Here is a 27,126-nt window from a genome sequence, read left to right on the forward strand (position 1 = left end):
AGAGATCACTGAGGAACTGCTACTCTGTGTCAACACCACTTCAAGAGGGGGAAATCATTGGGCCACAACCAACTATTTATAAGAAATCTCTGATGGAAATCAGGAGTGGAAACAATTTCACAATTCTGTATGTTTTGGCAATCTCAACTTTAAAAATTTCAGCCACTTAAAAGACTGAATAATGTGCTGTATGCAATGCAACACATTTGCAGGGGAAACACACCAACATTCACAGGCAAGGAGGACTGTCATCACTTTATATCACTTTATCTTCTTGGCAGTACCCCAAGACCTTCACTCTGAGAGCTGCTGGACTCACTGATATTTGCTTCACAGAATTGCAGGGGTCGAAAGAGACCTCTGGAGATCATTGAGTCCAATCTGCTGCTGAAGCAGGTGCCCAGGTTATAAAGGAAAGCATGCAGGTGAGTTTTGAATATCTCCAGAGGAGGAGACTCTACAACATCCCTGGGCAGCCTTATCCAGTGCCAGGTCATCCTCAAAGCAAAGTCGTTCTCCTTCACGTTCAGATGGAATCTCCTGTGTTCCAGTTCTCGCTTGCTGCCCCTTGTTCTGTTGCTGGGCATCATTGAAAAGAGCCTGTCTCTACCCACTTGACTCCCACACTTCAGATATTTATAACCACTGATAAGATTACCCCCTAGACATTTTTTTTTTTTCCAGGCTGAACAGGCCCAGGTCTCTCAGTCTTTCCTCATAAGGGAGATGCTTCAGGCCCCTGATCATCTTCGTGGCCCTCTGCTGCACTCTGTAGAAGTTCCCTGTCTTGAACTTCAGAATCCAGAGCTGGACACAGTACTCCAGATGTGGGCCCTCCAGGGCAGATTAGAGGGGGAAAATCACCTCCCTCGGCCTGCTGGCCATGCTCTTCAATGATATCTCTTGGTCACAAGGGCACACTGCTGACTCACAGCCAACCTGCTGTTCACCAGAACACCCAGATCCTTCTCCACGGAGTTCTTTCCCAGCAGCTCAGCCTCCACCACTATATTAATCCCAAAGGCTAGCCTGACATCGGGCTTTCAAATAACGGACAGATTCGGGTTCGGGAAGACTCAGCTCCTCCACAGCGTTGCCCTCGCTAACTTCTCTGCGCTTCTCACCTCCATCCCCTGCCCGCAGAGCACCGCAGAGCGCGTACACCCACGCCCCTAACGGCTGCAGGCGACCGTTGGGGCGGCCATTACAGGCAGCCCCGCCCCCCGGCGCCTGGGGGCGGGAGGGGGCGCGGCACTACGCAGTCCCCTGCCGCCATTTTGGTTGGGCTTGCGTCGCTTCCGCTGCCGCGAAGTAAACAGAGAGAGAAAAAGGGGGAGTGCAGCGGAGCGGTGGGACGAGGCGAGCTGAGCCGAGCGGGACGTGCCGCCGCGCGAAGAAGGCGTCGGTGGTCGGCTGCGGTGGAGGGGCTCATGTGGCCGGAGTGGAGGCGGCGGCGCGGTCCGAGCCCTGGTTGATGAGAGGCGCAGCAGGGAGCCGCCAGGTGAGCGGCTGTGGGAGAGTGGCCCGGCCCGGCCCGGAGGCACCCGTGGCAGTGGCGGCGCCGGGTGCTGAGGGTGTCGCGGCAGCTGGGGCTGCCTCACAGTCTCCTTGGGACAGGGAGGAGCAACCGGAGCCGTGCACGGCTTTTAGTGGTGTTTGTTTGTTTGTTTTTGTTTTTTAATTACTGCCGTTGTTTTCTGTCCTCATGTTGCTCAGCGTTTCCGACGGCGTTGGGCTTGTACTGTGCTCCTCCTGCCCGTCGGTGGCTCTCAGGCTCAAAAGCAGGCTGCTATGACGGGTTGAGGTTTGTCTGGAGAGCCTCGAGGAGTCGTGCATCTGGGTATTGTACCTCTGTAGTTTGATAGTGTTGGTTGTTTTTCTGTCATTCTGTTTGTTTTCCTGCTTCTGTCGACAACTTTGCTTTAAAATTTGTGATGGTTACAGTAGAGGATTGGGAAAACAGGTCGGGTGTACATCCTGGGAGTGAGCTGAAAGGAAGAGTGATGGCTCGTGTGTTGAAGGAAGTGTTAAACCAATGCTGACTGAAAAGCAGCATGTTACAAATGCTGATAATTAGTACAGGCAATTAGTGTACAGGGGCACGCCCGTGTGAAATCTTGCATCAGTACTTTCCTTACTGAACTTAGATATTTCTCTTGGCCTTGGAGTAAAAATTCAGCCAATTCTTTGAAATACTGGATGTGTAAATGAAAGGAAGCGTAGCTACCAGTTTCATTTTCCTTTTCTTGCAATAGTTTTGCAGAAAGGCTTACTTTCCTGATTGAGTTTTTTGGTTTGTATACAGCATTAGAGAAAAATGCATTGGAATGGGTTGCCCAGAGAGATGTCCTCGGAGACATCCAAGATCAGGCTGGATGGGGCTCTGAGCAGTGTGCTCTAGCTGTAGGTGTCCCTGTTCACTGCAGGGGAGTTGGACTACCTGATCTTCAAAGATTCTCTCCAGCACAAGTGGTTCTGTGATTCTTTTATTTACAGGAGAATCTGAAATGTCGGTAACAAGAAAGTTGTCTGGAAACATGTCTTTCCATCCCCTACTTGTTAACCATGCATTTAGAACGCATGGCATTGTGTCGTCTTGGAAGGTTGTAACCTGAATTGGATCATCAGTACAGCTCTAGGATGACCATGTTGTCTCCTTCCTTTTTGACTGTCTTTTCATGGAGTACCCTGCAGCTTATTGAGTGTGTTTTGAGCTATAGCCAGTGTATATTAACTGCTTAGAACTCATCCAGGCTGGTCTGTGTGCTGTAAGGTGCAGCTTGCAAGTTGATTGGTGCTTCTAGCAGTCACATCCTGGAGTTCTTTCCAAGTGGAAAAAATTCACACAATTCTGATAGAAGGAGTTAATTCCTGGTCAGTTCTCTGGAAAAGTGCCAGATGTGCTGCTTGTGTCTTTGAAAAGATGACTTAGTAAAAATTGTACCTGTACAATGGTATTCCCCCCTCTATGTGTGACGGGGGAACAAATCCAGAATTTGACCCTCTGAAGCTATGCGTAGAAGTAGTGTGCTGACTAGAAAACGTGTGTGTGTGTATTAGCTTATCTTCAAAAGACAAGGCGCTCTGTAATAGAAGATGTGGAGAGCTATGTCAAACATTTACCTTCTGTAGTTATTACAGATGAACGTGAAATGGATTTGGAAAGATTTAAAGGCATCAAGCATGCTGCCTCAAATTTAGCACCTGAATAACTTGTTATGGTAATTGCTTATTAGAATGTAGTTGTTTTGAGTTTATCTTCAATGTGGTGTTTGAAGTAGTATTGCATTTTGGGCTAGTTTATTGCAGATAACACTTTTGTGCTATGCTTAGTGTTTACTGTAAACATTAGCATGATGGATCTACTGTGAGTTTACTAGCCTAATTAGCAAGTTGCTTAAATATTTCACCTATTTTCAGTAGCAAAATAAGAGTTCCTTCATCTTTCTGCTAGCTGAAGATGATATGTTGCTATATTCAGTTTTCCTGCATACCAATATGTGCAAGTGAAGGTAGCAGCTCAGCAACAGAGCTCTTTCTTAGGAGAGCTTGTTTCACTGCAGCAGCAATATTTGGCATGGGCTTATAGCCATGAGCTGTGGACCACAGTAAGTAGTTCTCAGCAAGTGAAAGGAGACTTTTGCTCTCCTGTGATCTTGTGATTGCCGCCAGTGCTAGTAGGATTAGAGAACCAAGAGACTAGTGGTGTTCATCAGTCTTTGATGACTGTGTGTTCAGCTTTGAGCACAACATTTTATTTCCAGACCTCAACTGATAGGTTGCTATTATCTTGTGAGTAGGAGGTGCTATTTAGGTGTTTCATGGGTACTCGAGGAGATGCCCACTTTGGGAAAACAATCCATGATGTGCTGGATGTTAAAACATTTTTTTTTTTTCCTCTTTAAAAGACTACTAGACTTTTGCTTGGTTGCTGTTCATGGCATAGAAAGTTAATTGTCTAGATAACAAGGACAGGCATCCGTTAAACTTCATTTGAAATTCCGTGCCTTAGGGAGCCATGCAGAAAATAAACTGGGGAAGTTGGCTGGGGGTGCTGCTGTTACTTAGGGTGTGGCTGGGCGTAGGTCAGTGAGTGGCAAGTAATTGTGTTTTGCGTCATATCTTATTTCTTACTTTCCTTCTCCTTTCCCTATTTCTTATTAAGTTGTCCTTATCTCAGTGTATGAATTCTTGTACTTTTACTTTGTTCCATCCCCAGAGTTCTCCCCCTCATCCTGTCGAGAGAACACATGGATCAAAACCTGATACTGAATTTCAGATGTACATATGTGTGATGTGTTTCACATGTGGTGGTTTTTTCATCTGTAGTATGTAACATAAGGTATCAGTAGTACAAGTGGGGGATGAAGTACATGCTACTGAGAATGGAGTAACCTTTGGATTCAGACTTGTTGAATTTAATATAATTCAGAAGAAAGTTTACTGATTCCTCTAATCTCCTGTTCTGGGGAGAGGCAGAGGGAGTGCTGAGCCTCTCAGATTTTTATTGGTGATCTTTCACAATCTATTAATTGGTTGGAAAAATGAAAACTTTTTTTTTTTTTTGGATGACATGTTTTTAAGGGTATTGATTTAAGACTAAGATGCTGAAATAACATCTTTTGAGTAAAGAAATTAATCCTACTTGAGAATAAAAACAGATCAGATGCATCTGCAAGCATTAATACATTGATTTTAAAAAATGTCTTAATACTTCAATTTGATCTTTTGTCCTACAAGTTCAGATGGTGTTGTTTCTGGTGTGTGTGGGGGGAGAGCACTGAATGAGTGTTCAGAATATTGTTTGGAAGAACACTGATGAGAAAGTAAACTAATAATCGGCAAACTAGTGGAACAAGTTAGGTTTAGAGCATTCTCAGATAAGTGGAATACTGAGAGTTGCTGTTGTGTGTGGATTGGCTGTGGTAATGGTTATAGAAGTAACATTAAAGTTATTTGTTTTGGTGGTAATAAGACTTTTAGATTGCTATTTCACACTTACTGCTTCTTGATGGTTTTATTTCCTTTCTGAAGCGAAACAGATCTCTGGAAAAATGTGGTTGCAGAAAACATGCATCTTTTTGTCCATGGTTTTCTATAAACATTAGGTTTATTTGAGCTCTATTATATTTACACAGTTCATGGAAAATGTGTTCTTATCTTTGTAGAATGAAACGAGGAAGGAAGACTAATGAGGCCAACAGCAGTTCATCTGAAGAGACAGCTGAAAAAGAATCCAAGAGGCACAAGAGCGTAGATGACAAAGCCACAGTTGTACAGAGTCCTGACTGGGGTAACCTGCTCCAAGACATTATCCTGCAGGTATTTCAGTACTTGCCCCTTTTGGATCGTGCTCATGCATCACAGGTCTGCCGAAGCTGGAACCAGGTGTTTCATATGCCTGATCTCTGGAGGTGTTTTGAGTTTGAACTCAATCAACCGGCTACATCTTACTTGAGGGCTACACATCCTGAACTGATCAAGCAAATAATAAAGAGGCATTCCAATCACTTGCAGTATGTAAGCTTCAAGGTAGGGTATTTTATAGGTTTTTCTTATAATAATTTTCTAAAAATTAATGCAAGTTAGATTTTGTTCCTTTTTTTTTTTTTAACTTTATTTACTTTTTTTACTTTTATTTACTTTATTATTTGTGGGGGGCAGAATGGCAAGGCCAGACTGTTTTCAGCGGTGAGTGGAGATAGGACAAGGGGAAACGGCCGGAAACTGCAGCATAGGAAGTTCCACACAAATGTGCGCAAGAACTTCTTTACAGTGAGGGTGATGGAGCACTGGAACAGGCTGCCCAGGGAGGTGGTGGAGTCTCCTTCTCTGGAGATGTTCAAGACCTGCCTGGATGCCTACCTGTGCGACCTGGTGTAGGGAACCTGCTTTGGCAGGGGGGTTGGACTCGACGATCTCTGGAGGTCCCTTCCAACCCCTACAATTCTGTGATTCTGTGATTATGAATGTTTCTAGGAATTATCTCTGATACTTGAGATAGTTTTGGTGGCTTATATTAAAGCATGAGAAATATTAATATCAGTAATTGACATAGTTATGACGTGGTCTTTGTTATTAAGATCCTCGGTTATTAAAGAGGGGATGTGGCAGTTCTCAGTCTGGAAGACTTGGTTTTCAGGTTCAGTATACTGGATAGCAATAAAGGCTTCTTTGAGTGTTAGTAGCAGTAAGAAGGCCAGGAAAAATGTTGGCATGCTGCTGGATGAGATGTCAGTGTCCTAGTAATGGAGGACGTTAAGAAGGTAGCAGTAACGACTGAAGCAAAGAAGGCATTCAGTAACTCTTAAGACTGCCCCTCAGGAATCCCAGACGCTAGAGGTAAGAGAGAGAATCTGAGGAAGGGAAAACTTGGTTGGGGAGCTGTTCAGAGATCACTTAGGCAAATTTAACAAGTGCAAATTCATGAGCCATTATAGGATCATGGAATAATTAAGATTGGAAAAGATGTGTAAGATCATCTAGTCTGACTGTCTGCCTACCACCAGATTGCCCACTATGCCATGTCTCTAAGTACTTCATCTGCCCTTTTCTTAAACACATCCAGCAACAGCAACACCGCTGCTTCCCTGGGCGACCTGTTCACTGCCTAGCCACTCCTTTGGAGAAGAAATTATTCCGGATATCCAGTCTAAACTTCTACTGGTGCAACATGAGAGGCCATTCCCTCTTACTTTGCCACTAGTTACCTGAGGGAGGAGGCTGACCCCCACCTCACCACAGCCTCCGTTCAGGTAGTTGTAGGGAGTGATAGACAAGTGATAGTATAGAGTGAACCTCCTCTTCTCTAAACTAAACCAGTCAGAGGATGTACCCGTGAGTGCTGAGTCAGAGCTGGTAGAAGAGTTTGCTAAGCTGCTCTCTGTCATCCATGGAAGGTCATGGAGAATAGGAGAGGTTCTGGAGGAAAGCCTGTGTCATTCCAGCCTTCAAAAGAGCAAGGAGGACCTAGGAAACTACTGACGAATCAGCTTCATGTCCAAACCTAGAAAGGTGATGGTACATTTTATTCTGGATGTCATGTCTCCAAGCAAGGGAAAGAAAGGATGGTTATCAGGAGGTAGTCAATGTGGATTCACCAAGAGGAGACTGTCCTTGACTAATCTGGTAATTTTCTGTGATGTATTGACCAGCTGGGTAGATGACGGGACAGCAATGGATGTTTTGTACTTGGACTTCAGCAAAGCTTTTGACACTGTCTGTGTAACGTCCTTGTAGGTAAGCTTAGGCAGTGTGGGGTAGATAAGTGGGCAGTGAGGTGAATTGTGAACTGGCTGACTGAGAGAGCTCAGAGAGTTGTAATCAGTGGTGCAGAGTCTGTCGGAAGCCTGTGATCTAGTGATCACTAAGGGTAGGTAATGTATCCAGTCTTGTTCAACAAATTCATTAGTGACCTGAATGAAGGGATAGAATGCACCCTCAGCAAATCCGGGAGGACTAGCTGGCACACCAAAAGGCTGTACTGCCATTGAACAGGGCCTGCTCTGACTGGAGATTTGGGCAAAGAAGAATCTTACGAAGTTCAACAAGGGCAAGCATAGAGTCTTGCATATAACCAGATACAACCATACAGGCTACTGGCTGAGCTGCTGGGAGTAGCTATGCAGAGAAGGACCTGAATATCCTGGTGGACAACAGTTTGACCATGAGCCAGCAATGTGCACTTGTGACCAAGAAGGCCAATGGTATCTTGAGGTATATTAGAAGGAAAATGGCTGGCAGGTTGAGGGAGGTAATTCTCCCCCTCCTCCCTGTTCTGGTGAGGCCAAATCTGGAGTACTGTGTCCAGTTCTACATTCTGCAGTTCAAGAAAGACAGGGAATCTTCTACAGAGTGCAGCAGAGGGCCACGAAAATGATCAGGGGCGTGAAGCATCTCCTTAAGGGGAAGAACTGAGAGACCTGGGACTGTTCAGCCTGGTGAAAAAAGACTGAGGGGTAATCTTATCAGTGGTTATAAATATCTGAAGTGTGGGAGTCAAGTGGGTAGAGACAGGCTCTTTTCAATGATGCCCAGCAACAGAAGAAGGGACAAGCAAGCAAGAACTGGAACACAGGAGATTCCATCTCAACGTAAAGAAGAACAGCTTTGCTTTGAGGATGACCTGGCACTGGATAAGGCTGCCCAGAGATATTGTAGAGTCTCCTTCTCTGGAAATATTCAGAACCTGCCTGGATGCATCATTGTGCAGGCAACCAGGGTACCTCTGCCCCATTGTATGTACTGCAGCTGCTTGATTTGGTATCATATGTAAGCTGGCTATCACAAGGCTTGCAGATGATTTAGGCTTTTTATCTTCACGGAATCACCAAGGTTGGAAAAGATGTTCAAGATCATCCAGTCCAATCATCCACCCATCACCAATAATTCTCACTAAACCATGTCGCTCAACATCCAAATGTTCCTTGAATGCCTCTGTGATCAGTGACTCTACCACTCCCTGGGTAGCCCATTCCAAAGCCTGACCACTCTCTCAGAAAAATGCTATTTCCTAACATCCAGCCTAAATCTCCCTTAGCACAGCTTGAAGCCATTCTCTCTAGTTCTATCACTAGTTACACAAGAGAAGAGGCTGACCCCCAACTTGCTACAACCTCCCTTCAGGTAGAGAGCAATAAGGTCTCCCCTGAGCCTCCTCCAGACTGAACAAGCTCCTTCAGCTGTGCCTCATAAGGCCACTGCACCAGACCTCTCGCCAGTTTTGTTGCCCTTCTCTGAAGCCACTCCAAGGCCTCAATATCTTTCTTGCAGTGAGGGGCGCAAAATTGGACTCATAGAATCATAGAATCACCAAGGTTGGAAAAGACCTCCAAGATCATCCAGTCCAATCATCCACCCATCACCAATATTTCCCCACTAAACCATGTCCCTCATCACAAAATCTCTTATGTTCCTTGAACACCTCCAAGATCGGGGGCTCCACCACCACCCTGGGTGGCCCATTCCACTGTTTCGGACTGTTGGACTAGATGATCTTGCAGGTCGTTTCCAACCTTGTGATTCTGTGATTCTGTATTGGAAAAGCAGCATTCCCTAAAGTCTAGCCTCAATCTCCCCTGGCACAACTTGAGACCATTCACTTCAGTCCTATCACTGATTACACAAAGAAAGAGGCCAATCCCTACCTCACCACAACCACCCTTCAGGAAGCTGTAGAGAGCAATAAGGTCTCCCTGAGCGTCCTCTTCTCCAGAACAATCCCAGCTCCTTCAGCCACTCCTCATAAGACCTGTGCTGCAAAACCCTCACCACTTTTGTTGCCCTTCTCTGAACATGCTCCTGGGCCTCAGTGCCTTTCTTGTAGTGCGGGGCCCAAAACTGAACACAGTACTCGAGGTGCAGCCTCACCAGAGCTGAGTACAGAGGCACGATTACCTCTCTGCTCCTGCTGGCCACACTATTTCTAATGCAGGCCAGGATGCCATTGGCTTTCTTGGCCACCTGGGCACACTGCTCATAATATCCGGCCAACCATTGACCAATACCCACAGATCAGTTTCCTCTACACAGTCTTCCAGCCACTCTGCCCCAAGCCTGTAGTGTTGCTGGGAACTGCTGTGGCCCAACTCAGGACCTTATGTCATTGGCCTCAGCCCAGTGATCCAGTCCATCCAGATTCTGTTGCAGTGTCTTCCTACCCCCAGGCAGATCAACACTCCCTGCCAACTTGGTGTCACCTGCAATCTTACTAGGGGTGCAGTCAATGCCCTAAGCCAGGTCATCAATAAAGATACTGAAGAGGACAGGCCCCAGCACTGACTTCTGAGGAGCACTACTCATGACTGGTTGCCAGCTGGATTGAACTCCATTCTCCACCGCTCTCTGGCCCCTGCCCTCCAGCCAGTTCTTACTTAGCCAAGAATGTACCTGTCTATGCCATGGGCTGTCAGCTTCTGCAGGTGAATACTGTGCGAGACAGTGTCAAAAGTTTTGCTGAAGTCTAGTGAACTACATGAACAGCCTTTCCCTCGTCCACCAGATGTGTCACTAGATCATAGATGGAGATGAGGTTGGTCATGCAGGACCTGCCCTTTGTGAACCCATGCTGGCTAGGTGTGATTGCTTGGTTGTCCCATACATGCCGCATGATCCAGTTGGTTGAGGTTGGCAGAGAAAGGTGCAAAGGGCAAAGAAGGTTGAGGGCTAAGTCAAGTGTGTACAAACTCTGGAAACAGGGGCGTGTCACCTGGGAAGAATACAGGGATGCCGTCAGGACTTGCAGATGTGGGATCAGGAAAGCCAAGCGCAGGCAGAACTGAACTTGTCAAGGGACGTGAAAAACAATAGGAAGACTTTCTACAGGTACATTGGACAGAAGACACAGGCCAAAGTGAGTGTACCTCCTTTGGTAAATGTAAAAGGAGAACTGGCTTCAACGGACTAAGGGAAGGCTGAGGTACTGAATGAGTTGTTTGCCTCAGTCTTCACTGGTGGCCAGGATTCCAGTATTTCTCACGTCCCTGAGCCCTGTGTCCACAAACCTTTAGGTGAGGACTGGGTTGGTAAATTCCCCCCACCCCCCTCAACTGTGAGGACAGAGCAGATCCGAGATTGCCTCATGAGACTGAACATGTACAAGCTTATAGGGCCAGATGGTGTCATCCCAGGGTTCTGAAGGAGCTGGCTGAGGTGGTTGCCGAGCTGCTGTCCATCATATTTGAAAAGTCATGGCTCTCAAATGAGGTCCCGGATGACTGGAGGAAGGGTCACGTCACTCCCATTTACAAGAAAGGGAACAAGGAGGACCCGAGGAACGACAGGCCAGTGAGTCTCACCTCTGTGCCTGGAAAGATCATGGAACAGATCCTCCTGGATGGCATGCTTGATCACATGAGGAATAAGTGTGTGATCTGAGACAGCTAGCATGCACCAGGGGAAAGTCATGCTTAACCAATCTGGTGTCCTTCTATGATGGAGTGACGGCATTGGTGGACAAGGGCAAGGCAACCGATGTCATTTAGCTGGACTTGAGCAAGGCCTTTGACGTGGTCCCCCACCACATCCTTATGTCCAAACTGGAGGGATGTGGATTTGATGGGTGGACCACTCGATGGATAAGAAATTGGTTGAAAGGCCGCAGGCAGAGGGTGGTCATCAATGGCTCTATGTCCAGGTGGAGGCTGGTAATGTGCGGCATTCCCCAGGGGTCTGTCTTGGGACTGCTGCTCTTTAACATCTTTATCAATGACATCGATGATGGAATTGAGTGCACCCTCAGCAAGTTTGCTGATGACACCAAGCTGAGTGGTGCGGTTGACACGGTGGAAGGAAGGGATGCCATTCAGAGGGACCTCAACAGGCTAGAAAGGTGGGCCTGAGTGAACTTGATGAGGTTCAACACTGCAAAGTGCAAAGTTCTGCATTTGGGCCATAGGAATCTGGGAGGCAGAATGGCGAGGCCAGACTCTTTTCAACAGTATGTGGAGACAGGAGAAGGGGAAACAGATGGAAATTGGAGCATATGAAGTTCCACACAACTGTGCCCAAGAACTTCTTTACAGTGAGGGTGACGGAGCGTTGGAACAGGCTGCACGGGGAGGTTGTGGAGTCTCTTCTCTGGAGATATTCAAGACCCACCTCTCAATGCCTACTTGCAACCTGGTGTAGGGAACCTGCTTTGGCAGGGAGGTTAGAGATTCATGATCCTTGAGGTCCCTCCCAACAGCTACAATTCTGTGATCTCCCTCAAGACTATCTGCTCCATAACCTTCCCTGGCACCGAGGTCAAGCTAACAGGCCTGTAGTTCCCCGGATCCTCCTTACGACCTTTCTTGTTGATGGGAGTCACACTGGCAAGCCTTCTGGGACCTCACCAGTCAACAAGGAGTGCAGATTATGCAGATGCAGATTATGACCTTGTTGTTATTTCCGAAACATTGGTGGGACCGCTCCCATGACTGGAGTGCTGAGATAGATGGTTACAAGCTCTTCAGAAGGGATAGACGAAGAAAGAAGGGTGGTGGCGTGGCCCTTTATATTAAAGACTGTTTTGATGTAGAAGAGCTTGGGGTTGGGAATGATAGAGTGGAGTGTCTATGGTTAAGGATCAGGGGGAAGGTCTGTAGGGGTGGCATCTTGGTGGGGGTCTGTTATAGACTGCCTAATCAGGACGAAGAGTTGGATGAGGCATTCTATGAGCAGCTTGCAGAAGTCACGCTATCGCCAACACTTGTTCTGATGGGAGACTTCAACTTCCCTGATGTATGTTGGAAATATAATATAGCGCAGCGGAGGCAGTCCAGGAGGTTTCTAGACTGTGTGGAAGATTGCTTCCTTACGCAACTGGTAGGAGGGCCTACCAGGGTTGGTGCCCTGCTAGAGCTGCTCTTTACTAATAGAGAACGACTGGTGGAAGATGTGAAAGCTGGGGACTGTCTTGGGCAGAGTGACCACAGAATTGTAGAATTCTCCATTCTTGGGGATGTCAAAAGAGTGGCCAGCAGAACTACCTTCTTGAACTTCCAGTGGGCAGACTTTGACCTGTTCAGGGAGCTTGTAGCGCAGGTCCCTTGGGAGTCGCTTCTCAAGGGTAGAGGGGCCCAGGAAGCCTGGACGCTCCTCAAGACTGAAATCTTAAAGGCACAAGAACAGGCTGTCCCTGAGTGCCGTAAGGTGAGCTGTAGGGGAAGACGACCGGTGTGGATGAGCCGGGAACTACTGTTGAGACTCAAGGAGAAAAAGAGAGTCTACATCCTCTGGAAGAAGGGACAGGCTGCTTGGGGAGATTACAAAGAAGTAGCTAAGGTATGCAGGGAGGAAGTTAGGAGGGCGAAAGCTCAACTTGAGCTCAGGTCGGCCTCTGCAGTAAAAGACAATAAAAAATCCTTTTATAAATGTATCAATGGGAAAAGAAGAATCAAAGATAATTCTCATCCTACACTTGATGCAGCAAGGAATGTGGCCACTGAGGAGAAGGAGAGGGCTGAGGTCCTCAATGCCTTCTTTACATCTGCCTTTAACAGCCAGATCAGTTATCCTCTGGGCTTTTTATGCCTTGATCTGGAAGTCTGGGACGCTGCTCAGAATATGCCCCCAGCAATTCCGGTGGAGACTGTCAGAGAGCTCCTCCTCCGTCTGGCCTGTCACAAGTCCATGGGACCGGATGGGCTGCACCCTCGGGTGCTGAGGGAGCTGGTGGGGGTGATTGCTGAGCCCCTCTCGGCCATCTATCAATGCTCCTGGTTAACTGGTGAGGTCCCAGAGGATTGGAGGCTTGCTGATGTGACTCCCATCTTCAAGAAGGGCCACAAGGAGGATCCGGGGAACTGTAGGCCTGTTAGCCTGACCTCAGTACCAGGGAAGGTTATGGAGCAAATCATCTTGGATGAGATTGCAGAGCATGTACTCAGTGTCCAGGGGATCAGGCCCAGCCAGCACGGGTTCGTGAAAAGCAGGTCGTGCTTGAACAACCTCATCTCCTTCTATGACTGGGTGACCAGTCTGATAGATGAGGGAAGGGCTGTTGATGTAGTCTTCCTAGACTTCAGCAAAGCCTTTGACACGGTCCCTCACAGGCTTCTTCTGGGGAAACTGGCTGCTCGTGTTCTGAACAGATACACACTTCTTTGGATAAGGAACTGGCTACAAGGAAATGCCCAGATGGTCGTGGTGAATGGAGTGAAGTCCAGCTGGCGACCCGTTTCAAGTGGTGTCCCCCAGGGGTCAGTACTGGGGTCCATCTTATTTAATATCTTTATTGATGACCTAGATTAGGGCATTGAGTGCACCCTCAGCAAGTTTGCAGATGACACCAAGCTGGGAGGTGGTGTTGATCTGCCTGAGGGTAGGGTGGCTGTTCAGAGGGATTTAGACAGGCTGAACTGCTGGGCTGAGGTGAATGGGATGAGGTATAACAAGGCCAAGTGTTGAGTTCTGCACTTGGGGCACAACAACCCCATGCAGTGTTATAGGCTTGGGGGGTGAGTGGCTTGATGAGTGTGAAGAAGAGAAGGACCTGGGGGTGTTGGTTGATGCTCGGCTGAACATGAGCCAACAGTGTGCTCAGGTGGTCAAGAGGGCCAACAGCATCCTGGCCTGCATTAGAAATAGTGTGGCCAGCAGGAGCAGGGAGGTGATCATCCCCCTGTACTCAGCACTGGTGAGGCCGCACCTCGAGTTCTGTGTTCAGTTTTGGGCTCCTCACTACAGGATAGATGTTGAGGTCCTGGAGCGTGTCCAGAGAAGGGTAACAAAACTGGTGAGGGGTCTGGAGAACAAGTCTTATGAGGAGCGGCTGAGGGAGCTGGGATTGTTCAGTGTGGAGAAGAGGAGGCTCAGGGGAGACCTCATTGCACTCTACAACCTCCTGAAGGGAGGTTGTGGTGAAGAGGGATTTGGCCTCTTCTCCCAGGCAACGAGCAGGACATGGGGCAATGGCCGCAAGTTGTATCAGGGGAGGTTTAGGTTAGACATAAGGAAGAACTTTTTCTCTCAGAGTGTGGTCAGGCACTGGAATGGCTGCCCAGGGAGGTGGTGGAGTCACCGTCCCTGGCAGTGTTCAAGAGGCATCTGGATGACATGCTGCGTGATATGGTTTAGTACTAGTGGTAGCAATGGTGATGAGGAGACGGTTCGACTGGATGATCTTATAGGTCATTTCCAACCTTGTGATTCTATGATTCTATGGATAATGGCAAGCAGCTCAGCTATCTCCTCTGCCAGTTCTCTCAGCACTGTCGGCTGAATCCCATCCGGCCCCATGGACAGTTCAGCTGGAGTAGTAGGTCTCTGACTGATTCCTCCCAGATCGTGGGGGTTCTGTCTGTACCCCAGTCGAGACTACCAGGTCAGAAAGCGGAGTACCCTGAGGATAACTGGTCTGACCTTTAAAGACAGACGTAAAGAAGGCATTCAGAACCTCTGCCTTCTCCTTATCTTCAGTGGTCACATTCCCAGCCTCATCCAGTAAAGAATGGAGATTCTCTTTAGTCCTCATCTTACTATTCAAATGGAAAATGAATGTTTATCAGATCTAAATCAGTTGCTGGCATGTTAGCATGGCTTGTGATAGGCCTAAAATTGATCTTGTGGTTACGTAGGCTTACATAGCTGTCATGAGAATTGTATGTACAAGGCTGTTCTGGAAGCATATCTGTACGCGTTAGGGGAGATTGACTGGAAGTACATTAAGTGATTAAATTTTGTAACAAGCTTTACAGGATATCCGTAGCATATCTGTTGTGGTATTAATGGTGGAGACCTAAGTTTATAGCTTCAAATAATAGTTTACTTAATTCTCCAGAAGCTCTTCTATGAGCTGAGTCACCATAAAGGAAGCAAGTGGCTTTCTTGCACAGAGGACAGTTTCTAGTATTCCCACATTTTGATAACAAAGAAAACACATTGATAGGTTCTGGAGCCAAAAGAATCTTCATGTATTTTTTATTTTATATGGATTAAATGCTTTGGAACAGACTGTGTAGTTAGTCTCTCATCATGCAAAATTTTACCGGAATATTTAGTAACCTGCTAAATTGATAGCAAATTATATTGGGTTTTTGATGTCTGTCTTTTAGAGAAAAATAAAACAGGACATTAGTGAAATTCCAGTGCATTTTTTTACCATCGTATGACAGAAAATAAAGCGGAAAAAAAACCATGGAAAACAGAGTTGCTTTATGTCAGTACTGGTTGTATTTTGATGCAGTGTTTTCTGATTCAGTACATTTACTTCTGTTTTAAGGTGGACAGTAGCAAGGAATCTGCAGAAGCAGCTTGTGATATTTTATCGCAGCTTGTGAATTGCTCTCTGAAAACTCTTGGACTAATTTCAACTGCCCGGCCAAGCTTCATGGATTTACCAAAGGTATTTGAATGCATGTAAATTTTTGTAGAAAAACATTGCAGTGATTCATAGAGTATTGTGAAAAGCTATGTTGTAAAAATGAGCCTTTGGCAAAAAAAAAAAAAAAAAAAACACACACAAAAAAAACCAGAACTTTATTATTGTGCTTGACTAAGGGGAAGAACTGAGATGATCTACTAAGATGGGTAACTGAAGTTTCATTCATTCTCTGCATCACATGAGATGCTAGTTCAGATCTTGTTCTAAGTATTCCTGTCTGTTAGCTTTGGGCAACATGCTGTAAGTCATTAGCCTAGAGGACTTATTAGCAGAATGATTATAATCGAAGAGGTAGAGTTTAATCTGTGGGAGTTTGCTGTAGCAATTACAGCCATTGGTAAGTATATTTTTTACATTCATACAACTTTAAGGAAATCTTTATTACTTGATGTCACATAGCTAAGTGCTCGATTCAGAAGCAAACTGCATCATATCTATGAAATCTGACAGACTTTTTTTTTAACCTGGCTTGTTTATCCAAAACTAGATTACATTAGAAGGTCTGTTATCTAGAAGTAAAAAAAATAAAAAATTAAAAAAAAAAAAAACAAAAAAAAAAACAACCAGCAATCCCCTCTTATATGCTTCTAAACAAGCAGTCCTGCTAGTGAAGTAAAAGGATTCTGTTGCTGAGGAGCTGAGGGGCAGCTGTGGTAACCTGGGCAGTTCTATGCAAGAACATCATGGATGTCTGTCAGCCTCAGTTCTTGAATCTAGCCCACATGTATGTCAAGAGCCAGTTAAAATTAGGCTGTTAGCTGGATAAGATGATGTCATTGCTGATGTCAACAAGGACAAGGAAGAGGTAGGGACAACCTCAGGAAAATAAGTAGGATATAGGGTTTAAGTGAGGTTAGCTGCAGAAGGATTATCATTTATTATCCTTGTTAGTGATCACAGACGTGTCATGTACTTTTCTTGAATATGTGTTTTTAATCCTTAATTTTCGAAGACATTTTTCAGATCTTTGAGTTTTTTTGTACCTTTTTTTCTTTCAGTGTGCTTTGAGACGTGACCGTTAGGAAACCTAAGCATAGTGCAAACAATACTTAGTCTTAATGTGTTTAACAATATTTTGTCCATTCAGCTCTTACATATTTTATTCTTGATCGGAATGCTATGCTACTTCAGCTTTTCTGTGTTTTCCCCTGGAGTCATGTTGTACAAGCTAAAGAATCGGTTGTAGTCATTCATGCTGTAGACTTATGAAGTGTCAGTTCTTCTAAAATACAGACTTCCTTTTTATTACCAATAGGTTCACGTGTTCCTTCTAAAAATATATTCAAGATGCGCCTAAATCAACTCTTGAGAATAATTTGCCTTGTGGTGTTTACGATGCGAAGAACTATTGCCTGTCTTCTATTAAGTCTTTGAACTGTGGTTTCAGATGAGCTGATTTTCTTGAGTTCATTTCATTTTTCTTTTCAGTATCCTTCTTAGAGGAGGTTACATTTTAAATCCAAAGTATATCAAACACAGTACCAGCACTTTGTGAATACAAAGTGAGAATATCAGTAAGCATCTTTTTCTCCTTGGTCTGTAACATACGTAATCAGAGTATTGTCAGTGTACTTGGGAGTGGTACCTAAAGCCTCATGCTTCTGATCTGAACATTCAGTTTTCATTTACGTGAACTGACGTTGCTGGTTTATTTAATTTGAAAGTATGCTTGTTCTAAATGTAACAAAAAGCACATTGTATAAGAATGAGCAGTACCATTGCCAAGCCTTTCCACATAACTGTATTCAGTTCGAGCAACATGAACAATCCAGAAACGATACTGGAATCAAAGTAACAGGTACATTTGTGGAGTAGTTAATACAATGCATAGGAGATATATTTTCTTTACTTCTTCGGTAAATCTTTTAAGAAATCGTGATTATAAGCTAGTTATTCACTTCCACAGTACCAGAAGTCTGCTCCTTTTTCCATGATTTTTCAAGTGAAGGCATTCTGGGCTGTCCTTCTTTACTAGTGATTTTCAGTTGTTACCCAGAGATGCTCAGGACCTTGAACACTGGACCTACACTAATTACTGGTTAAGTAGCATAAATAATTGATCATCTGTTCCTTGGCTGTGAACCACTCCTGTCAGCTTTCTAAGATTCATTCCTACCCTATGTACTCTGCCAGCCAGTAGTACCATTTGCCTTTGGGCACATGTAACAACAGTACAGGCTTGCCGCACTTGAATGCATCTCATCAATGCAGCCTAACTCACACTGCATGGGAATTTTTACTCAGATGCTGCTTTAAGAGCACTGCTTCTAAATTATTATCTAAATTTAGAGTTTATATGCTTTCTCTTTGGTTGTGGTTTTCCTATAGCTTGAAGTTTACATAGTGGATTGTACTGGGTCAGTTTCTCAGGTTTTTTTCTGTTTTATGTTAGAGATTCTGGTTTGCCAAATAATTAATATGATAAGAAAAGTTATTAAGCTTTTCCTTACTGAAAAAAGTATACTATTTTTGATTGTGATATCAGGTTGAAGACTTACAGTAGCTGCTGAAAGTCAGGATATTGTATACAACTATATACAGCACAAAACTGCTAAGATTTTTCAGATACCAGTGTTTCATTTAAACTTTCTTTTCCAGTCCCACTTTATTTCTGCACTGACAGTGGTGTTCGTAAACTCCAAGTCACTCTCTTCACTTAAGATTGATGATACACCAGTAGATGATCCGTCTCTCAAAGTGCTAGTGGCTAACAACAGTGACACGCTCAAACTCTTGAAAATGAGTAGCTGTCCTCATGTGTCTCCAGCTGGTAAGCAACTGTTTTGTTTGCTTTACTGTATGCTTTCAATTTGGTCAAATCTAATGAGCCCCTGAAAAAAAACAGTGTGGGTTGAGTTTAAACACCCTCCTACCTTGTGAAACGGTCATTGCTGCAGAGACCAGCTTCAGGGCAGGTAAGACTGCACTGGGTAAGGGACCTAAAGCAAAAGGCTGACCAGAAAGCTCTTTTTGTGGCTTTTTTGAAGCCAACAAAAGCACTGTGTTGGTGCCGGGGGGCTGGCAGCAGCTGGCAGCTTGTGGGCAGGCTGCTGAGTCAGCTGGGGTGGAGCCAGCAATGCCCTCTCTTACCTCTGAGCTTGACCTTGACCCTTTCCCGTGAGGCTAAAAGCAGCCCTTGGGAGGGCAGAATCTAACTTCCGCTCACCTAGCGTGCCAGGTAAGAAAAGGGTTTTACTGTCCACCCGTAACAGGGAGGGAAGTCAGAGTGTGAGTGCAGCCCACACTGCCGATTACTGTATCAGTACGTGTGGGAGGTTGGTCTTGTGGCAGGGCATGTCAGTGTTTTTGTCTTAGCTTAGGAGACCACTCTCCTACTGACAGACCTGGAGACCCCAGGTTCAAACATGGTCTCTGCCAGACAGCAGGCTTGCCCCAAGAAGACTGTGGCAACCCAGACAGAGGGCCTGCCCAGAAATGTGATGGTTGAGGTCTCCGGCTGCAGAGAATGCCTGAGCCTGCTGCTGCTGGGAGAGGATGGGAAGGATGACACCTGAGTGAGGTGCAAGCAGGTGGAAGAACTGCTCAGCCTGGTGGTGGAGCTTAGAAAGGAGGTAGAGAGATTAAGAACCATCAGAGAGCATGAGAGGGAGATAGACTGGTGGTGTGACTCTGCCAGAAAGAAGCAGAGACTGCAACCCCCAAACTGTAGTGGACCTTGTCCCTTGCCATGGTCAAACCGAGAGAGCCAACTTAAGAAGAGAGAAAGAATAGCAGCAAGTCGCAGCTCAGAGATGCAGGCGGTGCCCATCCCGACCTACCTTGGTTACCCAGGTGCCTGTATGTAATAGGTTTGAAGCCCTGAAACTGGAGGGTGAGGTGGCTGAGAATGAGGTGGGAGGATTGCCTCGAAGCTTTTCAAGCATGGAGCTGACCACCTCTCCTTAAAAGACTGCCTCCTTCAGTAAAGAAAGGAGGGTGATAGTCATAGGTGACTCTCTTCTGAGAGGAACTGAGTGCCCAATATGTTGGCCTGCTCCTACCCATAGGGAAGTGTGCTGCCTCCCCGTGGCCTGGATCAGGGATATTTCTAGAAAACTTCCTAGTCTGATCTGCCCCTCTGATTACTATCCTCTATTGATAGTCCAGGCTGGCAGTGATGAGGTCACTAAAAGAAGCCTGAGGACTATAAAAAATGATTTAGGGGACTGGGGAAGTTAGTTGATGGAGCAAGCATACAAGTAGTATTTGCCTTCATTCCTATGGTGGTGGGGAAGGACTCTGAGAGAAGCAGGAAAACTCACCTTATAAGCACATGGCTGAGATGCTGGTGCAAGCGCAAAGATTTTGGGTTCTTTCATCATGGGGCTGTCTAGTTGGCACTTGGTATGGGGGCTGCCGATGGGTATCACCTATTCCAAAGGGGGAAACGGATCCTTGCCCAGAAGTTGGTGAGACTTGTAGAGAGGGCTTTAAACTAGATCGGAAGGGGGAAAGGGATAAAACCAGGCCTGCTAGAAATGAGCCTGGGGGAATGGTAATGGGATTAGGGGTGAGGCGAGGGGCTCAGCTGAAGTGCATCTACACCAATGCATGCAGCATGGACAACAAACAAGAAGAGTTGGAAACCACTGTGTGCCAGGTTAACTATGACCTATTTGCCATTGCGGAAACATGGTGGGACCTCTCTCATGACTGAAGTTCTGCAATGGCTGACTACAAACTCTTCAGAAGGGATAGGCAAGGAAAGAGGGGTGGTGGCCTGGCTCTCTATACTAGAGAGTGCTTTGATGTCATTGAACTTGAGGCTGGGGATAATAAGGTCGAACCCCTATGGGTAAAGATCAGGGGAAGAGCTGACAATGCAGACTTCCTGGTGGATGTCTGCTACAGACCATCGAACCAGGATGAAGAGACAGATGAGGAATTCTACGAGCAGCTGGCGGAAGCTGTGCAGTTACCAGCCCTTGTGCTCATGGGGGAGTTCAATTTCCCCAACATATGCTGGAAATACAACACAATGCAGAAGAAGCAGTCTAGAAGGTTTCTGGAGTGTATGGAGGGTAACTTTCTGATGCAGCTGGTGAGAGAGCCGACAAGAGGAACTGCCCTGCTAGACCTGCTGCTCGCAAACAGAGAAAATCTGGTGGGAGATGTGGAGGTCAGGGGCTGTCTTGGACAGAGTGACCATGAAATGGTAGAGTTCTCAATTCTTGGTGGAGCCAGGAGGGGAACAGCGAAACTGCTACCTTGGACTTCTGGAGGACGGACTTTGAATTATTGAGAAGGCTAGTAGGGGGAATCCCCTATGTTCCAATCTTAAGAAAGGGGTCCAAGATGGCTGGTCATTCTTCAAGAAGGAAGTCTTAAAGGCACGGGAGCTGGCTGTCCCCCTGAGCTGCAAAATGAGCCATGGGGAAGAAGATTGGCATGGATGAATAGCGAGCTATTCTTGAGGCTCCGGGAGAAAAAGAAAATCTATCTCCTGTGGGAGAAGGGACAGGCAACTCAGAAAGAGTACAGAGAATTTGTTAAGATGTGTAGAGAGAAAATCAGAAAGGCGAAAGTCCAGGTTCAACTCAACCTGGCTTCTGGGGTAAAAAGGAACAGGAATCAGTCAGAGACCTACTACTCCAGCTGAACTGTCCATGGGGCCAGATGGGATTCACCTGAGAGTGCTGAGAGAACTGGCAGAGGAGATAGCTGAGCTGCTTGCCATTATCCATCTGCACTCCTTGTTGACTGGTGAGGTCCCAGAAGGCTTGCCAGTGCGACTCCCATCTACAAGAAAGGTCGTAAGGAGGATCCAGGGAACTACAGGCCTGTTAGCCTGACCTCGGTGCCAGGGAAGGTTATGGAGCAGATAGTCTTGAGGGAGATCACAGAATCGTAGCTGTTGGAAGGGACCTCAAGGATCATGAATCTCTAACCTCCCTGCCAAAGCAGGTTTGCTACACCAGGTTGCAAGTAGGCGTTGAGGTGGGTCTTGAATATCTCCAGAGAAGGAGACTCCACAACCTTCCTGGGCAGCCTGTTCCAGTGCTCCGTCACCTCACTGTAAAGAAGTTCTTGCGCATATTTGTGTGGAACTTCATATGCTCCGGTTTCCGGCTGTTTCCCTTCTCCTGTCTCCACGTACTGCTGAAAACAGTCTGGCCTTGCCACTCTGCCCCCCACACCTTAGATATTTATAGACCTGGATCAGGTCCCCTCTCAGTCTTCTTTTCTCGAGGCTGAACAGGCCCAGTTCACTCAGCCTTTCTTCATAAGTGAGATGCTTCAGGCTCTTTGCCATCTTTGTGCCCTCTGCTGGACTCTTTCCAAGAGATCCCTGTCTTTTTTGTACTGGGGAGCCCAGAACTGGACGCAGTACTCCAGATGAGGCCTTACCAGGGCAGAGGGGGAGGATCACCTCCCTCGACCTGCTGGCCATGCTCTTTTTAATGCACCCCAGGATGCCATTGGCCTTTTTGGCCACAAGGGCACACTGCTGGCTCATGGCCAACTTGTCGTCTACCAGGACACCCAGGTCCCTCACTGCAGAGCTCCTCTCCAGCAGCTCATCCCCCAACCTGTACTGGTGCATGCAATTATTCCTCCCCAGATGCAAGACTCTACACTTGCTGTTGTTAAACCTCATCCGGTTTTTTTTCTGCCCAGCTCTCCAGCCTGTCCAGGTCTCGCTGAATGGCAGCACGGCCTTCAGGCGTGTCAGCCAATCCTCCCAACTTCGTATCATCAGCAAACTTGCTGAGGGTGGCCACTATCCCCTCATCAAGGTCATTGATGAAAATGTTAAACAAGACTGGACCCAACTCCGTCCCCTGATCACGTGGCATGTGCGGGACAACCAGGTGATCAGGCCCAGCCAGCATGGGTTCATGAAGGGCAGGTCTTCCTTGACCAACCTGATCTCCTATGATCTAGTGTTTGTTTTTTTTTTTCTCACGGGACTGTTATTATTATTAGATTGCTACAAACTGTTGAAGAACTTGAACTGAATCAAAAAGGTGATGAGTTGCACAAAAGCAGTTGCTTGCTAATACACTTAAAATGTATAATGTGTCTTCAAAGTGCATATTTGAGGGAGAGTAGATGTTTGGTACTAGATCAGTTCTTAAGAATTGTGTTCTTAACAATAGTGCAGGACAGAGAAATAGTTTGAGTAGTGAAAAAGAGACCCCACTGCTGCTGGGATGAAGATGATCAGTATTGAACTTACCCTGTATCTTCTGTATTTAATGAAAATGTAGCATTCATTAAATATCTGTTCCTTGGGTGGCAGTCAGATTTTGTTCTTGGCTGCTTGGTCAGATATAGTCATGGGCAATATGCTTCCAGAGTGGGTGAATCTAATGAGGTTTAACACAGCTAAGTGCAAGGTTTTGCACTTGGGCTGGAGGAATCCCAGGCATATATGCTGACTGGGAGGAGCAGTCTTTGAGAGTAGCCCTATAGAGAAGGACCTGAGGGTCTTGGTGGATGAAAAACTGAATGTGAGCCAGCACTGTGCTCTTGCAGTTCAGAAAGCAAATGACATCCTGGTCTCCATCAGAAGAGGGGTGGCCAGCAGAGAGAGGGAGGTGATTGTCGTTTTCTATTCTGCCCCTGTGAGGCCCCATCTGGCATATTGTGTCCAGGTCTGGCACCCCCAGTACAAGAAAGACTGCTGTTGGAGAGGGTCCAGAGTCGGGCCCCAAAGATGATCAGAGGGCTGGAGTACCTTCCCTATGAAGACAGGCAGAAGGGGCTGGGCTTATTCAGCCTGGGGAAGAGAAGGCTGCGGAGTGACCTCATTGCAGCCTTCCAGTACCTAAAGGGAGTCTGCAAACAGGAGGGGACTCAAATTTATGAAATAGTAGAGAACAGCAGGACAAGGGGAAATGGTTTTAAGTTGAAAAAAGGAAGATTTAGGTTAAATATCAGGGGGAGGTTCTTTATGATGAGAGTGGTGAGGTGCCGGAACAGGCTGCCCAAGGAGGATGACCCATCCCTGGTGGTGTTCAAAACCAGGTTGGATGGGGCCCTGGGCAGCCTGGTCTAGTATTAAATGGGGAGGTTGGTGGCCCTGCCTGTGGCAGGGGGGTTGGAGATTCATGATCCTTGAGGTCCCTTCCAACCCAAGCCATTGTATGATTCTGTGATTTATTATGAACTTGCATTTATAGATAGACTTACGGCAGGATGGAACAGTTAAGAGTATGTAAATCTTACATTTGCCACATACAAGAATCAACTCCCAAGGGAAAGTATACAACACATAATATATGTATATCTTTGCACAAAGAAGTCACACAATGCTGGTCACGTGACAAAAGATTCATGTTTTGGTTGTCCAGTAAGATTTAATTTTGATATTGCATAATGATTCTATATTGAAATGCATATTCTTTTCAACTTTTTGATATACAGAAACAAATTCTTATGTTTGTTATTCAAGTACTGGTATATTTACCTGTATAACCCATTCCGTAATGTTCTGCTTTGCAAGGAATCCTTTGTGTGGCTGATCAGTGTCATGGTTTACGTGAGTTGGCGCTCAACTACCATCTGCTGAGCGATGAGCTGCTGCTCGCCTTGTCTTCTGAAAAACATGTCAGGTTAGAACACTTGCGCATCGATGTTGTCAGTGAAAATCCTGGACAGACTCAGTTCCACACGATTCAGAAGAGCAGCTGGGACGCTTTCATCAAGCATTCTCCTAAAGTGAACTTAGTCATGTATTTTTTCTTGTATGAAGAAGAGTTTGACCCATTCTTTCGCTATGAAATACCTGTCACTCACCTTTACTTTGGAAGATCGGTAAGCAAAGATGTACTTGGCCGCGTTGGGATGACGTGTCCTCGGTTGGTTGAATTGGTCGTGTGCGCCAATGGATTACGGCCACTGGATGAGGAGTTGATCCGTATCGCAGAGCGGTGCAAGTATTTGTCAGCTGTTGGCCTAGGAGAGTGTGAAGTCTCTTGCAGTGCCTTTGTTGAGTTTGTGAAGATGTGTGGCGGCCGTCTCTCACAGCTTTCTATTATGGAGGAAGTTCTGATTCCTGACCAGAAATACAGCTTAGAGCAGATCCACTGGGAAGTTTCAAAACATCTCGGTAGAGTCTGGTTCCCGGACATGATGCCTACATGGTAACATCCTGAAAAGACTTTAGGGCAGACGGAATAGCACCTTATGCTTAGCATCTTGTAATTTATTGTATAAGCTTAATTGATACTGTAGTTTATTATTGTAAGTCACTGCAGCATTTGATAGGATTTCATTCAGAAACAATTTGTGAAATTCAAGTAATTTAAAATAGAAATCATAAATATCTCTAAAACTTTTCTGCATCCAATGATGGATTAGATATGTTCTTTTTAATTGATAAATTAGTTTTTTAATTTCTATTAAAAAACATTGAAATGTAACTGTAAAATAACTTCAATATCCTGAACTTCTTTGATTTAAATACTAATACTGAACACAATTGGATTTGTTATTAAAAACCAAAAAAAAAAACCCTGCAAGTTTCATGCTCTGTTGCAGACTATAGCATGATTAAATCCAGTCACCCAGGTGACAGGGTTAAGAATATATGGAGAATTTAGTAGGCTGTGAGATGTATACATTGTTTATATTAAGTGGTAAAAAGCAAGATCAATATATAACAATATAGGTTAGAAAATTAAAATACTGAATTTGTTATCTTATTCAGTTTATTAGATCAATCTAAAGTATATTTAGAGTGCAAACAAATAGTAATGAGAGCTACCAGAAGCGGTTTGCTTTTCTTCTTGCTCTAGGTATCTTAGTTTGTTTATGGGGTCTCAGATTCATGTCCAAACCTGTTTTAAGGTATTTTATGTCTAGCTCAGGAAGCGCAAGCATTCTGGGGAAAATTGTAGATACGTTGTATTTAAATAGGCATTGGAGTTAATGAGCTTTTCTTGCACATTAACCAGTTTTGCAGCATATTGTTAGACAGAGTAATGTACAGCTTATTAAATGTACCCTGTGGTACTCAGTGGGACAACACGGATGTGAACAGTGCGAGGTGAGATAAAATAGGATTGGTGACCGAGGACCTTTGAACAACACAGTAGACATTGTTGGCTGCTTTCAGTTTGAGGGAAAAATGATATTGTAATGGTTGCTTATGCTGTATAACTAATTGTACACTGTAAATCAGTTTCAAAAATGTTTATGTATAAAGTAAATGTTTGATAGATGATCATTTTGTATAACTTTTAATTCAGCTGGTTCAATCATTTCGTATTTTAAAACCTCAAAGCAGTAAACCTACGTGAAGTAGAGCAGTAGAGGAAAACATTTTGATTATTTGGTAAAATCATTTTTTTTAGAGAAAATTCTAGTGTAGGCAACATATTGCCTGTGATCTGGATGTGTCTTGTGACTTCACTTCCTACTGCCAACAGTTGGGTTACTTTCTATTCTATTGATGGATAACACTAAACTATTAATGTGACAGATGAATGTTTGCAAGGTGTGATTGGCCACCTGCAAGGTAGAGCTTCTCCAGTCTGGGGCTGTACTGAGCTCTGCTGGTGGCTGCTTCTCGTTTGAGCTGTACGTGTACTGGTAATGAGTAGGTTTTCACTTCTGGTTTCAGTAATGTTTTATCCAAATGTATAGTTCAATGGTAATATACTTATGAGCATATTTAGTTCATAATGATATTTTGAGCAAGCATTGCTCAGTGGACTGGACGTCTTTATAGGGAGTTGTATGTTTCTGTAGAACTTTGTCATTTAAAAATCACATTTTATGAAGTACACATTTTTGTATTAGAATTTGTTAATGTACTGCTATAATTTGCTTTTATTTGTATAAAAGGTGTCAATATATCTAGATCATTGAAGTAAAAAAGTTCAGTGTTTTTTATATTTTCACTCTCAGAATGACTTGTGTGATAAAAACGGAGTAACACTAACAGGCTGGGGAAGAGGGAATGTTGTCACTAAGTCAGCATGTGATGTCTTCTGCTAATGCAACTCTTAGGACCTTGACTGTGTTCTCATACGGGCAAGGTAAGCAATACATGGTCTGTCACTCACTGCTGTGGTAGTGCAGTGACAGAAAGACAGGACAGATATGCCAAATATATTCATCTCCTCACTCCAGGAATTCCCATCTTTTAATTCCAGCCCTCTGCTTCTCACAGACAGAAATCTGAAATGGAGAATATGGCAGGAAGGCTTTATGCTTAGTTGTAATTGAGCTGCTCTCTCCATCAAGGGTGGCCTTTTCTGAGAAGGTCTCTATTCTGTTGCATAACTTTCAAACAGTTCTGTGTATGGATA

General features: G+C 45.2%; 1 protein-coding gene across 1 annotated transcript; it reads left to right on the forward strand.

Moving 5' to 3' along the window:
• The first annotated feature begins 1,252 nt into the window (after window positions 1–1,252).
• On the forward strand, window positions 1,253–26,709 carry FBXL3 (F-box and leucine rich repeat protein 3). Its single transcript, XM_048967692.1, has 5 exons — window positions 1,253–1,501; window positions 5,169–5,532; window positions 15,704–15,826; window positions 18,464–18,635; window positions 24,315–26,709. Exons 2-5 carry the CDS (start codon window positions 5,170–5,172, stop codon window positions 24,956–24,958), a joined length of 1,302 nt encoding a protein of 433 aa, XP_048823649.1. The 5' UTR covers window positions 1,253–1,501; window position 5,169; the 3' UTR covers window positions 24,959–26,709.
• Window positions 26,710–27,126: the final 417 nt, after the last annotated feature.

Source organism: Lagopus muta, chromosome 1 (genome assembly GCF_023343835.1).
Source record: "Lagopus muta isolate bLagMut1 chromosome 1, bLagMut1 primary, whole genome shotgun sequence".
NCBI lineage: Eukaryota > Metazoa > Chordata > Aves > Galliformes > Phasianidae > Lagopus > Lagopus muta.

Excerpts from the sequence above, each read along its gene's own strand:
- FBXL3 (XM_048967692.1), top strand. The coding sequence starts at position 5,170 with ATGAAACGAGGAAGGAAGACTAATGAGGCCAACAGCAGTTCATCTGAA. Across the intron at positions 5,533-15,703 it reads TGCAGTATGTAAGCTTCAAG|GTGGACAGTAGCAAGGAATC; the intron begins GTAGGGTATTTT and ends TTCTGTTTTAAG. Across the intron at positions 15,827-18,463 it reads GCTTCATGGATTTACCAAAG|TCCCACTTTATTTCTGCACT; the intron begins GTATTTGAATGC and ends TTTCTTTTCCAG.